Source organism: Heptranchias perlo, chromosome 16 (assembly GCF_035084215.1).
Source record: "Heptranchias perlo isolate sHepPer1 chromosome 16, sHepPer1.hap1, whole genome shotgun sequence".
NCBI lineage: Eukaryota > Metazoa > Chordata > Chondrichthyes > Hexanchiformes > Hexanchidae > Heptranchias > Heptranchias perlo.
This window is the reverse complement of record NC_090340.1, coordinates 35,083,682-35,102,190: the sequence shown is the minus strand read 5'-3', so window position 1 is coordinate 35,102,190 and position 18,509 is coordinate 35,083,682. Positions and strand designations below refer to the sequence as shown.

The following is an 18,509-nucleotide window of genomic DNA, read 5'->3' as shown; positions in this document are numbered from 1 at the left end:
TTGTCCCTACTCTCTGTCTCCTACCTCCCACCCAATTACCAACACATTTCACAAGGTTACCTCCAATTCAGTACGGTTTCATTTTTGATAATCTCTTGTGCAAAACCTTATTAAATGCCTGCTGAAAGTCTGAGTCAGCACAGGTGAGCAGGACTTGTTGCAGGAGAGAATATGGGCAGCAGAGTTCTGGATGAGCTCAAGTTTGCAGAGCATGGAGAATGGGAGACCCGCCAGGAGAACATTGGAATATTTAGTCTGGAGGTGACAAAAGCAAGGACGAGGGTTTCAGCGGCAGATGGTCTGAAATTGGGGCACAGGCAGGTGATGTGACGGAGATGGAAGTAGTCAGTCTCTGGGCTGGAGAGGATATGGGGTTGGAAGCTCAGTTTGGGGTCAAAAAGTATGCAAAGGTTGCGCAGTCTTGTTTAACCTGACACAGTGACCAGGGAGGGGGATGGAATATGTGGCAAGGGTATGAAGTTTGTGGTGGGTGCTCAAGACGGTGGCTTCGGTCTTTCCAATGTTTAAATGGAGTAAACTGCACTGACGTCTGACAACACAGATGTGGAGATGCCGGTGATGGACTGGGGTTGACGATTGTAAACAATTTTACAACACCAAGTTATAGTCCAGCAATTTTATTTTAAATTCACAAGCTTTCGGAGACTTCCTCCTTCCTCAGGTAAATGTTTCAGGAGCTCCTTGAAGCCTACGCATTTACCTGAGGAAGGAGGAAGTCTCCGAAAGCTTGTGAATTTAAAATAAAATTGCTGGACTATAACTTGGTGTTGTAAAATTGTTTACAATTGACAACACAGAGGCAGTGGACGGGTAGAGAGAGGTGGCGAAGAGGTAGAGTTGGGTGTCGTCAACGTACGCGTGGAAGCTGACCATGTCTGCGTAGGATGTCATCAAGGGACAGCATTGAGATGAGGACGAGGAGGGGGCCAAGAATAGATATTCGGGGGACTCCAGAGATAACAGTGGAGGACAGGGAAGAGAAGCTATTGCTGAAGAAGCTTTGGCTATGATTGTATAGATAAGAGTAGAGTCAAATGAGGGCTGTACCACTGACCTGGAGAGTTGAAGAAAGGCATTGCAGCAGGATGGTATGGATGACCGTACCAAAGGTTGCAGAGAGGTTGAATAGGACGAGGAGGGACAGTAGATCATGGTCACAGAGGATGTCATTTCTGACATTGATTAGTGCTGTCTTCAGTGCTGTGGCAGGGGCAGAATACTGATTGGGGAAATTCAAACTTGGAGTTACAGGAAAGATCGCCATGGATTTCGGAGGTGACAACACATTCAAGGAGTGTGGAGAGGAAAGGGAGTTTGGAGATGGGGCAGTAGTTTGCAAAGTCAGAGGGGTCGAGGGTGGGTTTTTTGAGAAGGGAGGTGATGACAGCGGTTTTGAAAGGGAGGGGAACACTGCCTGAGGAGATGGTACTATTTGCAATGTCAGCTAGCATGGTGGGGGTGGCAGGAAGGGAAAGTGGGCAGTTAGCACTTTAATGGGAAAGTGGTCAAGGGAACAGGAGGTGGATCTCATGATAAGATGAGCTCGGAAAGGGTTTGAGGAGAGAAACTTCAATAATGGTTTGCGGCAAAGGATTCCACATTCAAACCATCCACTGTGTAAAAGAAATTTTCTAACACTTCGATAAATTCTTTGTGATCATCTCAAATTTTTACCCTTATGTTAGCATTTTGCTGACCAGTGGAAACAGACTCTCAGTCCTATGATGGGGTGCCCAAAACTGTACAAAATATTCCAACTGTGATCTAACTAAGGTCTTGTACAAGTTCATTTCCTTGTTTTCTATCCCTCTAGGTTTAGATATTTTTTTTATGATCTTATCTACTTGTATTGACATCTTTGGCGACCTGCGTATCTGAACCCCAAGGTTCCTTTGCTCCTCTACTTCATTTAGAATATAACCATTTAAAATATATTTCCTTTCCCTACTCTTATTTCCAAAATGTACCACTTTGCATTCTTCTACTACATACGTACTACTTCACATTCTTCTACTACAAATGTATTCTTTCACATTCTTGAACTACATCTACCACCTATCTAACCACTTTGTTAGTCTGTGTCCTTTAGCAGTTTTCACAATTCTCCTCAAAATTTGCCACTCTAATTTGGTGTGCTCAGCTAATTCCGATCATGTTCCCTCAATTCTCAAGTCCAGATCTTTTAGGCAAACAATAAATACATTTTTTCAATCTGCCTTCGTGCAGGAGAGAATATGCAAATTGTGCCAAGGGACAGGAGAGTAGCCAATGTAACAACTCTGTTCCAGAAAGGAGAGGATAAACCTGTGGACAAATTCTTAGAATTCATAATTCAAGATCAAATTAGTGAACATTTAGAATGCATAGGATAATCAAGGACTATCAGCATAAATTTGTTAAAGCTAAGTTATGTTTGACAAAATTAATGATTCTGTATAGGAGAGAGATGATGCCTGATGAATCTCTTGGAATTCGTTCAGGAGATATTAAATCTTATGGCTGGAGGCAAGTCAGTGCATGTGTTTTAATGTGAATTTCAGCAGAGCTTTTAATAAAGTACCACATCGGTGATTGATCCACAATATTGGAAGGCTAGATTGGTTGAGCGCTTCTGAAATGAATTGGTTGAATCGGAGGAAGTAAAGGGTGGTTCAGCACAGAATGAGACAACCAATTGGCTGTTCTGCTTCATATGAATGTCTTGGAAGTGGGTATAAAAACAAAACAGTCCAAGTTTGCATATACCACCAAATTTGGAGGGACTGCAAACAGGAAACAAGTTGATCAAATACAGAAGGGCCTGGACAGATTGGGGAACTGGGCTGAAGAGATGCAAACAATGCAATGTCATAAGATTAGGAAAGGACAATAAACAGTGGCAATGCAAGATAAATGGTATTATTCAACAGGACATGACACAGGAGTGGTACTGGTGGACAGGACTGGCAAGAGGCTGAGGCATAAACATGTATGTAAGAGGTTAATGCCGGTCAGTTCAGGGATGCTAACTTATATGTACCTGGAATGAATCTATAATATACCTGTAATGAATCGGTAACGTACCTGAAATCAATAATTTGTATTGATTGTAATGCAATGAGGCATCCAACAGTGTCATGAACTGTAATTATGTACAATGTGTTCATTGAACTGTACTTGATGTAACCTGCAAATTGTATAATCTGTCTTGTGTACATTTGGAATGTGATATGACAACTGTATTGTATGTATTGCTGCAAATTTTATGAATAAAGTATATCTTTTGGAAAAAAACTTATAAGTGAGGTAGCTCACAACAGGGGCAGAGTTGCATATTTTGCTATGTTTTATATTACAAGGTGTGGGAGGAAATAGATGTATTTCACTACATGAATATATTCTGTTCATTCATATATTTCATGTAAAATAAAAACATTTGTTGGTTCATAATTGGTCTTGGTTCACTAGAGTGCTTTTCAATGTGCCTTCTGGAAAAGACAGGTGTATTCATGTGTCAGCAGGTGCAAGATCATAGTATCCAGTACATGCAACAAGGGATCTGTGGTTATAACCAATCCATCATTTAACTAGATTTTGGACAGTGAAGGTGTGCTCCAGAATGTGAGGAACATGAGTTCTGCGTACAATATCTATTGTAACAGGTGCCTAATCAAATTCTTTTTGAAAATCCATGTAAACCATAGTCACTGTATTTCCTTTATGAAGCCTTTGTTAGTTCTTCAAAGAATTCATGGTCAAGCATGACCTACCTTTCGGCAATCTGTACTGACTGGCGCTGATTAAGTTATATTTTGGCTAAGTGCTTAGCAATTACATCCATATTATACGTTCTGGCAGTTTAACAACAACTGAAGGAAGACTAATTGGCCTACAATTTCCTGGCTTCTCCTGGTCTCATTCTTTTGAAGACCGAATCAGTTTTGCCACACTATAGTTCTCTGCCACAATATTCCTTTCCACAGTTCTAGTGTATTTGTATTGTAAGTGCTCTTGACAAGATTTCATGAGGGCTCTGTCGTGCCATTAACTATTGATGCAGCATTATTGGATTAACATTTTAAAATATTGAACAAAATTACATTTTTGCAAAAAAACTGAAAATGAAAAAAATTGCAGTGATTATGTAAATTTGTTCATTATTATTTTACAACTAACTGGATTCCTGTGGCACTGCTTTGGGATCTGGAGCATATTTGTAATGTACAGCTGCTAACTTGGTACATTCATTTGAGGCCACTTCTCAGGTGCTTCCTTGGAAGTGGTCCAAGGAAAACTTATCAATTTAGTACACTGTATTCGCTGCTCACAATGCAGTCTCCTCTACATTGAGGAGACCAAACGCAGATTGGGTGATCGCTTTGCTGAACCCTCTGCTCTGTCCGCAAGCGTGACCCTGACCTGCCAGTCGCTTGCCATTTTAATTCCCTGTCCCACTTCCACTCTGACCTCAGCCTCTTACACTGTTCCAATGAAGCTCAACGGAAGCTCAAGGAACAGCATCTCAATTTTCGTTTAAGCACTTTACAACCCTCCGGACTCAACCATAATTTCAACAACTTAAGACTATAACCACTGCTCCCATTTTTTTCGGACGGCGTGCTGGTAATGGTTCTGCTGTTGCCATTCACAGCTACTCCAGACCCATCTTTTGTTTCTTAACCTGTCCCATTATCGGCCTCCTTGCCTTGCACCATTATTCCTTTTGTCATTTAATCACTCTTGTCCTCTATCCTATCACAGACCTTCCCTTTTGTTCTTTCATCCCCACCCTCCCCCCCTTTCCCAGGCTCTGTACTTGCTTAAAAACTTTAACTCTTTAACATCTTCCGTTCTGATGAAAGGTCTTCGACCTGAAACATTAACACTGTTTCTTTCTTCACAGATGTTGCCTTACCAGCATTTTCAGTTTTTATTTAAAACTTCTGAGTTCAATTAGTGTCTCATTACTGATAATGTTGAAAGTTTCTATGGATTAGCAGCTGCTTGGTTCCTCTTCTTGAGAGTCCAAATTATCTCAAGGTCAGAAAAAACAGCAGGAAATTACTGGCTTTCTTTCTCTTTTTACATACATTCAGTTGTGTTTTGTTGGTGTTTTCTACAAAATGTGATGTTTGAAGTGATGGATCCTCTCAAAACTTTTTGAAATATATACATCCCCCACCCCGTGGCATTGCTCACAGAAGTCAAATGTTACTTTTATAAGGAGGGAAGTGCTATACGATGATATACAAAATGTATGACTATGCTGGTGAGGTGGATTTGTGTCCTTTTAAGGCCACAACATCCAATTGTTAAGAATATAAAGAGCCTTGGGTCATTCAGAGTTTAACTGTTGTTTGGACAAATTGGACTCTGTTAGTCAGTTCATGTTCCAGCTAAGAAGTACACAGCACGTCAAGATTGTTCTGCATCTGTCAAAGTTAATATTTTCGTGCACTGATGTAATGTTCCTAATATATTCATTCAAAACTTAGACAAAAACTCTGGCACACTTAATCTGACAGAAAATGTATATTGTCAAACTTGTAAAAGCTACTCAGGCTTGATGTAGACTTATTCTGCATCAATGTTCCTGGTTTTGGCACACGTAAAATTTTCATTTTTCTTTATTTAAAAACAAGAGAATATATTTGTTCAGTTTTGGTATGCACAAGCAAAAACTATTCACCGACATCTATTTCAAAATATGTTACAAAGTAGAAATATTTGAAATTGCTTTACTTACCTGTAAATGAAAAGGCTATTTTTACTAAATTGAGTTGGCCTTGAGGCAATATTATGCACTCAAGCTGAACTGAATTAAATTAGAATTAAACCTCATCAAAATTAACTTATTTGAATTGAACTGAATGTTTTTATGGTCATTATTGAAGGCATATACAGAATATCCTCATCACCATGACAATATTTTCAAACTGGAATGGTTATAAACTAAGATCTTCTGAAGATGATGGCTTACATTGTTCTGGATAATCAGTTATACAACAACTGATGCTTTTATTACAAGGGAACTAATTCTTTTTTGTGAAGCAATTCCTGTTCATTTTTCAAGTGATCTTGTATGCTTGCTCATTCAGGTCACTAGGGTTGCCAAGCTATTTTGTATCTCAGAATTATGGGTAAACAATTGAGTAACCAGTTCTGGTGTCAAGCCTGTTCCCAGGAAATTAGTTTTGCTAATTAAATGAAAATAATGCCTTGAGGACAAGCACTGCATAGGAACAGAGATTGGCTCAGTGGGACCAATAATTAGCACGAAAAGATGTCATGCTTAAATAAGCAAGTACAGAAGCAGAAAGCTCTCATGCTAGCAACAAAACAAAACATACATCTACTTAATGTTATATCTGTGCTCCTTTTTGTGTTTAAGAGTACAAGACAGTTTCTTGCAGAATCTCTATCTCAGTAAAACCATAAAATAAATATCTACAGCCACACCTCTTCACTGGCAGCTTGATGCTCAGCAGCAGGGTAACAGAGATGCAATTCCATAATCGTGACAAAATCTGAACCTTGGATTGCAGAAACTTTGCACACCCTTCCAAACATAATTCTCTGGGTGAGACTTTTTGGGTGAGCATTGCCTGCAAGTTTAGTTTAGTCTCTTGTCATCTGTGCACAGTGCTCTTTTCCATGTATCAAGTAACACAGTCACTGTACTTACAGGCTACATATTACCAGCAATCAGAAATGGCCACAAGAGTGGGATAGCATGAAATATTGCAGCCCAAAATCAGCTGGCTACTGTGATGTGATTTGTAAGTCACTGACAGATGAGCACTGTGGTAGAAGGTTCTTTTGAATAAATTAACTAAGAAACAATGGACAGCTGGTCAGGTTAAAAGACTGTTCCAACATTGGTTTCCAAGGAATACACTGATCATTTAACTTATGGTAGAGTGGTGGCTGTGATCTCCGATTGCATCGGTCCTCTATATCTGCAGGCGGGTTCCTGACAGGTGTCACGAGCCACAAGTTCAGAGGATATCCCTTGTCGCCAAACAGCCAGCCTGTCACTCGATGGTCTGGGTGTAAGAAAGGTGGGATTGATGACTGGTGAATGATGAAAGCAACTGTCATGAAACTGGGCACAGACCTGAACGATGCATTGTCTGTCGTTGCAAACCAGCTGCAAATTCAGCGAGTGTATACACTTGATGTGGAGCACACAAGGCCATGTGGATGCAGTCAATTATGCTTGCACCTGGGTACAGCCTACGATCCTAGTGAAGCCCAGAACCTTATCTTCCTGCTTTCCTGGCTCCATAGGGAAGCAGATGAACTATTTGCTTTGGTAAAAAGTGCATCCATAATTTGTGCAATGAAACTTGTGCCGAAGCCCCTGGCTAGATATTCTCTCCCAACTCCAAAAAGTCAGTTGTCACAAATTTTGTAGTCGGCTACAGCAGCCAACACATCAGAAATGGGAACAAAAGCTCACTAGCAGTTTAAAGCAACTTGCTAGGTACTTAACTACTTGTATCCGAGAGTTGCTTGGTATAGCACCCCTCCTGACTGTTCCTACGCAGGAATGTGGGCAGGTTTTAGAATGGGCGAATCCAGTGCTGAGGACGTTGAAAATGGCAGTGGGGACCCAAAAAAGCCGCAGGACCCTCATTTGCATATATGTATGAGGCATCCACTGGTTTCAGGCAGGCGCCCTGGACAACTGAAATGCTCCCGACTCAAAATGGCGTTGGGCACACTTCCGACATACATCAGGTGAGTTAGATTCCCACCCAAAATACAGAGGCCTTGCACCTATTTTTCCAGTGCAAAATGGGCAAACGGACGTTGAAAATTGTCCCCATGGGAGCTAATATTCAAATAGTAAACCTACCTGATTGTTTTTTTCTCAGTTGCTTCAAAAATATCTTTTTGTTACATCTGTCATTTACTGGTCCTCACATTATATCCTATTTTGAAATAAAATTGCTTTGCAGGCAACCATGCTTTCCATATAATACAATAAAAAAGTAATATCACTGTAGTGCTTTCCACATGTTGCATCTCCAATGCCAATTTCACAGGTGACTGAAAATTATATTTTTAATTTCCAGATAATACCTTTTTAATTCCAAGTTGGTTGAGAGATAATTGGATTACATCTATGCTGAAGGTTTTTGATAGGGATGGTTATGAAATCATTAAAGTTTGAGAGTAAACCAGCATGTGACCCAGCATAATAATCAGCATAACTCTTGCTGTAAGCTACCTGCTGAGGAAAATGTGATAGACAAGAACACAACTATCCACCATAACAGAAAAGCACATCAAGATATAGTTAGTAGATTCTAGAACTGCTGGGTAGTAATGAGGAAGTTCAAGGGACATAGAACACATGAAGAGGTAATGAGTGCCACTTAACTTACAAGTATAAAATGTCAAAATAGCTGGTTGAATTAGAATGTACACTATATAACCTACCAAAATAAAAAGACAAGATTAATTTTACGAGTAAAAAGCAGACAAGAGTCTTGTGTAGTTTAGAAGGGCATGTTGGATGCAAAGGGTAGTTAGAAAAAGCTCAGTTCATTCCAATTATTTGCTGTTACAACAAAATTAGAAAAAGACTTATCTGTTCTTATCTGAATATCAAACTTGCTCCCATTTTTCTGCACTTAGGATTCAAAGAGCAGGAAAGGTACTAGCAAATCTTACCAAAATCAGCGAAAGCGGACTGTCCAATTATCTTGGCATTTGGAGGCTTTTTCAGGTCAAATGGGGCAGGGGCTTTTGAGAAATTTCCATCCTGTTAGGAATAAGATTATTAAAAAAATGATTACAAAAACCAATTCTCCATGGTGCAGATTTGTACAGTTGTAGCAGTGGTTTCTAGGAACATAAGAAATAGGAGGAGTAGGCCATACAGCCCCTCGAGCCTGCTCCGCCATTCAGTAAGATCGTGACTGATCTTCGACCTCAAATCCACTTTCCCTCCCTATCCCCATATCCCTTGATTCCCTTAGAGTCCAAAAATCTATTGATCTCAGTCTTGAATATACTCAATGACTGAGCATCCACAGCCCTCTGGGGTAGAGAATTCCAAAGATTCACAACCATCTGAGTGAAGACATTTCTCCTCAACTCAGTCCTAAATGGCCGACCCCTTATCCAGAGACAATGCCCCCCAGTTCTAGACTCTATAGCCAAGAGAAACAGCCTCTCAGCATCTACCCTGTAAAGCTCTGTCAGAACCTTGTATGTTTCAATGAGATCACCTCTCATTCTTCTAAATTCCAGAGAGTATAGGTCCATTCTACTTAATCTCTCCTCATAGGTCAACCCTCTCATCCTAAGAATCAAATTTAGATAACCTTCGTTGCACCGCCTCGAAGGCAAATATATCCTTCCTTAGGTCAGGAGACCAAAACTCTACACAATACTCAAGGTGTGGTCTTACCAAATCCCTGTCCAATTGCAGCAAGACTTCCTTACTCTTCTACTCCAACCTCCTTGCAATAAAGGCCAACATACTATTTGCCTTCCTAATTGCTTGCTGTACCTGCACATTAACCTTCTGTGTTTCCTGCACAAGGACACCCAAATCCCTCTGAACACCAATATTTAATAGTTTCTCACCATATAAAAAAATTCTGTTTTTCTATTTTTCCTACCAAAGTGAATAACCTTACATCTCTCCAGATTATACTCCATCTGCCACCTTCTTGCCCACTCACTTAACCTTTCTATATCCCTTTGCAGACTCTTTGTGTCCTCCTCACAGCTTACTTTCCCACCTAGCTTTGTATCATCAGCAAACTTGGATACATTACACTCGGTCCCTTCATCTAAGTCATTAATATAGATTGTAAATAGCTGAGGCCCAAGCACGGATCCTTGCGGCACCACACTTGTTACAGCCTGCCAACCTGAAAATGACCTGTTTATTCTTACTTGCTGTTTTCTGTCTGTTAACCCCATGAGCCTTTATCTTGTGTAACAACTTTTTTGTGGCACCTTATCGAATGCCTTTTGAAAATCCAAATATACTACATCCAGAGGTTCCCCTTTATCCACCCTGCAAGTTACATCCTCAAAAAACGAATAGGTTTGTCAAACACAATTTCCCTTTCATAAAACCATGTTGGCTCTGCCCGATTTTCTAAGTGCCCCGTTACCACGTCCTTAATAATAGATTCCAGCATTTCCCTGACTACGGATGTCAGGCTGACTGGCCTGTGGTTCCCTGTTTTATCTCTCCCTTCTTTCTTGAATAGCGGTGTTACATTTACTACCTTCCAATCCAATGGGACCGTTCCAAAATCTAGGGAATTTTGGAAGATCACAACCAATGCATCCACTGTTTCTGTACTGTTAGTGTACTGCTTTATCATTTATTTTTAAATAAAAGATTATTTTACCTAAATCAACAAATGATACAGATTTCTGAATGTTTTGTATATTAATCTAGTACATATAATTTTAAAACATGTTGTAATACCACCCTTTGTTATAATCTTCATTCTGGTCAGCTTGGCTCACTTGGTAAGACATTCAACAGAGTCATGAGCCTGTGGTTTCAAGTACCACTAGGGACTTGAGCACATAACCTAGCCTGATACTTCAGTGCAGTACGAAAGGAATGCTACCTTGAGAGAAGTGCCAACTTTTGAATGACATGTTAAACCAAGGTTCAGTTTTCCTATTCAGGAAGATGAAAAAGATCCTACAGCACTAATCAAAGAAGTGCAGGGAACTCCCCTGTATCCTGGCTAACATTCTTCCCTTCAACCAACACCACTAAAAACAGGTTATCGAGTCATCATTATCTGCTGTTTGCGGGACCTTGCAGCGCAAAAACTGGCTGCTGCATCTGCCTACATCGTAACAGTGACTGCTCTTCAAAAAAGTAATCCATTGGTTGTAAAGTGCTTTGGCATGTCCTGAATATGTGATCAACCCCTATAAACATGCAAGTTGTATCTTTGAATATTGCTCACTCTTGACTTGCAAATTAATAGGGTTCATGCAAAGGAAATCATGAGACACTGTTCTATTAAGATTTTTAAGCCTTATAATAACCAGGAGAGCCTTATACTATCTCCCAGACTAAATGCATAAAGACTTCATTCTGAATTTACACCTCAGTATTTTTTGGAGACAGCAAAAGAAATTTTTAAAAACTCACTCTCAGGATGTGGGCGTCACCGGCAAGGCCGGCATTTATTGCCTATCCCTAGTTGCCCTGAGAAGGTGGTGGTGGTGGGCCTTCTTCTTGAACCGCTGCAGTTCATGTGGTGAAGGCGCTCCCACAATGATGTTAGGTAGGGAGTTCCAGGATTTTGACCCAGCAACAATGAAGGAACAGCGATATATGTCCAAGTCAGATTGGTGTGTGACTTGAAGAGGAACTTGGAGGTGATGATGTTTCCATGCACCTGTTGCCCTTTGTCCTTTGTCCTTCTAGGTGGCGGATGTCTCAGGTTCGGGAGGTGCTGCTGAAGCAGCCTTGGCAAGTTGCAGCAGTGCATCCTGTTGATAGTACACATTGCAGGCATGGTACACCAATGGTGGAGGGAGTGGATGTTTAAGCTAGTGAATAGGGTGCAGATCAAGCAGACTGCTTTATCTTGTATAGTGTTGAGTTTCTTGAGAATTGTTGGAGCTGCACCCATCCAGGCAAGTGAAGAATATTCCATCACACTCCTGACTTGTGCCTTGTAGGTGGTAGGGAGGGTTTGGGGAGTTAGGAGGTGGGCCACTCGCCACAGAATACCCAGTCTCTGACCTGCTCTAGTAGCCATGGGATTTATGTGGCTGGTCCAGTTCAGTTTCTGATCAATGGTGACCCCCAGGAGGTTGATGGTGGGGGACCTGGCGATCGTAATGCCATTTAATATGATGAGTTAATTTGAAATGGCAAGCACATGCACACCAAAAAGATAAAGCACAAATTGTTCCACATTAGAGAAGCAAAAGAGGTAGAACTGAGACAGTTTTGGATATGGGGGATGATCAAAGAATGAGGAAGACCATTCTGAAGGTAAGTAATCCAACATGTTTCTATGCACATTCATCCTCAACAAATAGAATCATGGAATCATAGAAGTTTACAACATGGAAACAGGCCCTTCGGCCCAACATGTCCATGTCGGCCAGTTTATACCACTAAGCTAGTTCCAATTGCCTGCACTTGGCCCATATCCCTCTATACCCATCTTACCCATGTAAATAAATCATACCAGAATAGTTCAACTACAGCAAGTGGGTAAACTCTAGAACTTTGAGCATAACTTACAAGATTGAAGCTATAAAAGCTTGCAACAAAATCATATAATTTTACAACACATCACACCTATGTTGGCTCTCTGAAAGAACTAATAAGCTTAGTCTTATTCCCCTGCCCTTTCTCCAGATCCTATTGAAAAAGTCAAATATTTATCCACTTAAATTTTGAAAGCTATTATGAATTCTGCTTCCTCCACTGTTTTTGGTAGGGCAATCCATGTTCTAACAAGCATTTTTGTTAAAATATCTCTTCTAATCTCTCCCTTTTTTTCTTAAATTTATTTCCCTTGGGTACTGACTCACCGACTAGTGGAAATAGGTTTTTTCAATTTACATTAACAAAACCCTTCATTATTTCAAACACCTCTATCAAGTCTTCTCTTATCTTTCTTTGTTCTAATGAAAAATCCAGTTTCTGTAGTCTTTCATCATAATTGAAGCCTCTCAACCATCATATCAAATCAGGGAATCTCTTCTGCACCCTCTGCATGGCCTTGACATTCTTCATGAAGTAAGGCGCCCAAAACTAGACACAATATTGCAACTGTGACCCAACTAATAATTTGCCTAGGTTTAGCATCAGCTCTTTCTTTATCTCTATTTATGAAACCAAGGACCTCAAATGCTTTGTTTAACAGTTTTATCAATTTGTTCTCTCACTTTTGAAGATTTGTGCATTTGAGTCTCTCTGCTCATTTTAAAGTTTTACCATTTAGTCCATATGTCCTCTCCTTATTATTCCTCTATGCCAGTTTAATATAACCTGACAGAAGTTATATACACGATTGTCAGTACTGTTATTGCTGGGACATAAAACCACTTGTAAAATGACACATGGAACAACATGACAGAAGGACAATGAACCTACATTGCTCAGTGGGACTCAAATTTATAGCAGACAAATTGTTACAGTATTTAATTTACTCTGCTCCAAATATGGCATGTATAAAATTCTCTTCAGTTGACCATATTTTAGTGACATGATCTATATAACCTTGGTTGAATATTACATAGTTTATCATGATGAATGATATTACAATGAATCTATTAGTGCTGGTAACAGTTACTAAATCAATTAAGACATCAGGATCTATTGCATAGTGACAACATAGAGGCAAATTGATAAGTCACTTTAATGGTTTAATAATAGTAAGCTTTAAGGCAGTTTCAAAATATAATGCAGAGAGGAATAGGCTCATTTCCCCAAATTCTCTTCAGGAGTCAGGGGTATAATTGGGAAAAATATATTTGTTTATGCTTAATAATTGTAATTGCACTTTTATTACAGGTGGGAATGGTATAAGTCAATATCCACACTGCCTGCCTTTCCTTATCAAGAAATTAGCTTGAATTTTATTTTCATTGATATCAGTTTTATGGTGTTCTCTGAATATATTTCAATAAAAAGTTTCTAAGCCGATAACACGCTTTTTATCATCTCTGATTTAGAAGGAAGTCTAATAAGGTTTAGGTATGTCTGATTAGGACATAATGGATTTTGCAAAGAACATTGAATATGAACACGATGAAATATATTTCGACAATCCGACTCAAATTTTGGCACAATTATTCAAATGGAAGGAAGACAAAACTCTGAAGATCATCATCTATGTTACAAACCACTTCAACAAACCATATCCAAAAAGGTTAACACATCGTAGTTGACCTAATATCACAGAGGCTTACAGTGCTGCCCGGTTTGAAAACAAAATTAAAAATTAATTTTGTGCTCATTAAGGTGAGTAATGTTGGTGCTGTGGGATAGAACACTTCTCCATTTCAGGGATCCAGTGTCAGCAAACATCCCAGGGCAGATACAGCACAATTAGAAGCACAGCAAAGCTCTCTCCATCTTGCCCAACAAGGTGCCTCAGGTCCAACCTTAATCCATCGTCACATTTTCCCATTGTCCAACCACTTCTGTTACGAAGAAAGATGAAATTGTTATAGAATACCTTGTTTTCCCATATCTCAAAGTGAATTCCATCAGCATCCTCGGTGGTAAGAAATAAGTCTGAAATAAAGTTTAAACACATAATTAGACAAACAATAATTCAAGTCTTTTACCAAACTGCTCAAACATGAGCTATGTATACTTAAACACAAGTACAAATTAGATATTGGATTTTACAGTATCTGTGTCTTAAAACTACAAGTCTTACCAATTATTCAAATGGCAGCCACATTATTCAAATGGAAACCACACCAAATGCATATTGCCACATTTGTATAGCATCTTTCATGTCCTTAGGATGTCCCAAATACTTTACAGCCAATTAATTACTTTTTACGTGTGGTCACTCCTGTTTTGTTGGCAAACATGGTAGCCAATTCATGCACAGCAAGCTCCCATAAACAGCAATGAGAAGACGACCAGTTAATCTGTTTTTACATTGTTGGTTGAGGGATAAATGTTGGCCAGTACACTGGGAAAACTTCCCTGCTCTTTGAATAGTGCCATGGGATCTTATTTGTCTACCTGAGTGTGCAGACAGGGCCTTGGTTTAATGTCTCATTTGAAAGATAGAACCTCTGGCAGTGTAGCAGTCCCTCAGTACTGCACTGAAGTGTCAAGTTAATTATAGTCTCAAGTCCTGGAGTGGGGCTTGAACCCATGACTTTCAGACTCATCGGTCAGACTGTGACCACAGAGCCAAGATACCTACAAAATACATTGAAGAAAAATAATTTCATGATCGTTTGTATTAAATAATCATAAAGATATAAATGAGCTGCTTTCAGTTGTACTTTTTGGTAAAAATATGCATTTCAAGAAATGTAATATGAAAAATTGCTAAATCAACGGTCTGCACCATCCCTATCTAGACGCTGCACAGCTGATGTGAATGCCAGTGTTATAGTTCATATACAAAGCAGTGAATCTGAAAATGGCTGTTATGTTTCTGTAGAATCAACCTCCACTTACAGCAAAGGTTAACTATGTGCATTCAAATAAATTATGCTTATATTCTAACATTCCTGCGAGTATATAAACATTTGGTTTTCAAATTGATTATTTTCTTATGTACTTTTTTCAAGCTGCATCATGAAAGTGGCCACAATGCAAGTGTCATTGCAGATTGTTCTCTGCTGCCTTCATTAGTTTGAGGGTTAAGTATAAAAACGCAAATCTCTCCTTACTATAAAAGGAACTCTAAACTACTGCAACAATTCCATGACAGGACAATTATCCCAAAAGAAGTTAGAGAACGTATCACACAATAATAAAAGATCTACTATGTAAATCAAGATAAATTCATCTTGATTTATCTGCAATCAAGATAAATATGCAGTACTGAATTCCATCATAGTTTAGAGCCACAGATACAAAAATAAAGCAGAAGTGCACTTTCAAAGGATACATTATTTGTCCAGTAGTAACAGTAGTAACATAGTAATTAATTTTTCAGTCATATGGCACTTCACACGGCAGACCGAAAATAATTTATGGAACCAGAGATTAGGCCAGTAGCCATTTTGCATCTCTAATTAGTTCTGCTCAATATGTTGAGTGGCAGAACAAGGAATTAAGAAGTGTAAAATTTTTAGTTTGTTCCATTTTATACTCAGCTGATAAAAAGACTACAATTTTAATTAGCGCAAAGGCTTAAATATTTTACTACTTAAAAATTTGCTTCGGCCAGATACTGGGTGTCGCCACAGATGTAAATAAAAACCGCTTCAATGTACTGGGAAATGCTAAGTCCTTTATAATTAACTGAAGATATCAGAATAAACCTGCAGCAATAATAGGTCAACCATTAAGCTTCTTGTGTAAATGTCATCACACTTTAAGTATAGAGAGCATGTTGAGTTGGTGTGCACACTAAGTCAGTAATAGAACCAAACACGCACAAAAATTTTTTAAAAATGCAAAGATCGTAAATTCAAAGGAGGAATTTCAATGATTCAAGTGATGATTATAAACTGATGAACTTTGGATCTCAACATTTATGAGCTTGATAAGATTACTGTCAAATTTATCTCCCTTTATTGTTCAAGTTGTGCAGGTTCAAATTTATTAGCTGGATATAACTTAGTCTTGATAAATGCACACAAATTGACCAAGAAAAGTTATGCTTGGCTTAAGTTTCCACTCTTTTCAGAAACTCTAGTAGCAAGAGTGAATGGGAACAGCACATCGAACTGGTTGCCACATTACTAGGTTCATAACCAGACAGTTTCAGTTTGTTCTGTTCAACATAACTGGCAGAACAAGGAAACTTCTGCCCAACAATTTCCAGATGGTTTTGTTCCAAATCCCAGGGCTGTCCAGCACTCAAACTGCCAATTTGGAATGCCATTGTTAAATCTCAGCTGAGACAGCTTCATAGGCATGCTTATTAAGAGGTGACAACAACAATGTCTACCTCGTAATCACAGTGATTGTGCTGGAGAAATTGTTGGGTAATCTACCCACCTTCTCTGTTGAAGGAAAGATATGGAAATGAGGTGGAGGAAGAGAAAAGAAACATACTTATTTTCAATTTGTGATCCTTCTGCATTTAAGATACAAACAAAGATGAAATGTGAAAAATGTTAACAGGTGAGATGGTGGGAAAGAACATATGTAATGTGTGCAGGTATCATTTTTCCAAATTTCAGGAATTACTTAATGTGTACTAACTGCCAATTTTTTGTAGATATAGTTAGGAAAAAAAGTGCTATTGTCTGCTTTGTGAAACCCTTGCATGGGCATCAATTTTCAGAGTTCCCCAAACAATGCCTTCTTTCTAGAAAACTTTCAATGTGGATTCATTGCTTCTTAGACTGCATGGCAGTCATTGTAGCATCGTATGTTACATTAGCATCAGCATGAAATACACATTACAATGAAATAACTTTTCAGTTTTAATAACCAGTAGAAAATGGACTTCAAATAAATTAATAAAAATTATGTGGCTGAAGGAAGGTCATCGGCTTGTGGTCATTTTCAGCTTTTCTAAGTCAAAGAGGGCCACAGGTTCTTTGACTAGGAAAGTGAAAATTCTTTTGATATCCTTGCATGTTTTGATGATCTTATTAAGCATTCTTCTTAATTGACAACAGTACAATGGACAATCCATTGTTCAATTTTTTTGTTCAATTAACAGATTATTTTTCAAGAAAGCCAGTTTGAAAGTTTTCTTCTGGAAAGCAAGAGCTGTGGCACCTATTTTAACTTCAAAGCAACATAAATCTTATGTATTTAAAAGGCAATGCAGTCAATATTCATTTGCTACTTTCTCATTTAAAGAGCTGTATTGCTTACATGAAGAGTGCATTCACAGTACTCATGCAAACGATTACAGAAATTACCCTATCGGGGCTGGAAAGTCGTCAATTCCAGTGAGCATCAGAACTATATGGCATACTTGATGAAAATGTTCCTTTTACTTCCTGCCCTTCATCTTGGAATATCAATCTACTTGTACATTCAAATTCATCTCAGGGATAGCAGATGAAAGTCTTTCCTTTAGCAAAGGATATAACTAAGAATATCTGAGTGTGCCAATTGTTTGGGAAGAAAGTTAGTATATACATATATTCATAACATTGTTCAGTATCACAATTTTTTCTTGGAAATGTTACCTTCTTGCCCAAACCAAAGGAATCACTGAGGCCGTACTTCATTTTCTGTGAACTGATTTTGATCGTTTGATCATCGTATCTAGATAATGGTTTTATACAATGTCTTCATGTTAAATATAAATTATATGACTGTAAAATCTTCCTTCACAATCCCCCTCCCCTCCTTCAGCAACTTGTCACACAAAAATTAAAAAACCTAAACAGACACCGTTAGATGCCCTGCCACAGCAAATTATGGACCATTATGTTCCCCCATCAGTCTCGGTACAGTAGGATAGTGGTTAGGTTACTGGACTAGTAATGCAGAGACCTGGACTAATAATCCAGAGTCATGGGGCCCGATGTTACCAGGGCGGCGGGTTCACAGCGGGGGGGGGGGGGGCGATTGGGCGCATGGGTAACGCGCCCGGTGAAATCAGTCTGCCCCGCACGCAATCGCAAGCTAATTGGATCCACTTACCTCTTGTTCCGGGTTCCCCGCTGCTGAGCTGCGCAGCGGGCAGACTGCGCATGCGCAGTAAGGTCTGTCAGCTGGAGGAGCTCTATTTAAAGGGGCAGTCCTCGACTGACTGATGCTGCAAGAAATAGGAAAAATTACAGCATGGAGCAGCCCAGGGGGAAGGCTGCTCCCAGGTTTAATGATGCCTCACTCCAGGTATCATTGGATGGGGTGAGGAGGAGGAGGG

General features: G+C 39.2%; 1 protein-coding gene across 1 annotated transcript in view; it reads right to left on the bottom strand.

The window, feature by feature from the left end:
* itfg1 (integrin alpha FG-GAP repeat containing 1) overlaps positions 1-18,509 on the bottom strand; it is a 188,121-nt gene that overhangs the window by 98,893 nt on the left and 70,719 nt on the right. Inside the window, exons 7-8 of the mRNA XM_067997929.1 lie at positions 14,208-14,266; positions 8,683-8,773 (exon numbers count right to left, since the gene is read on the bottom strand). Coding sequence (XP_067854030.1) covers positions 8,683-8,773; positions 14,208-14,266 — 150 coding nt within the window. The remainder of the gene's footprint in view (positions 1-8,682; positions 8,774-14,207; positions 14,267-18,509) is intronic.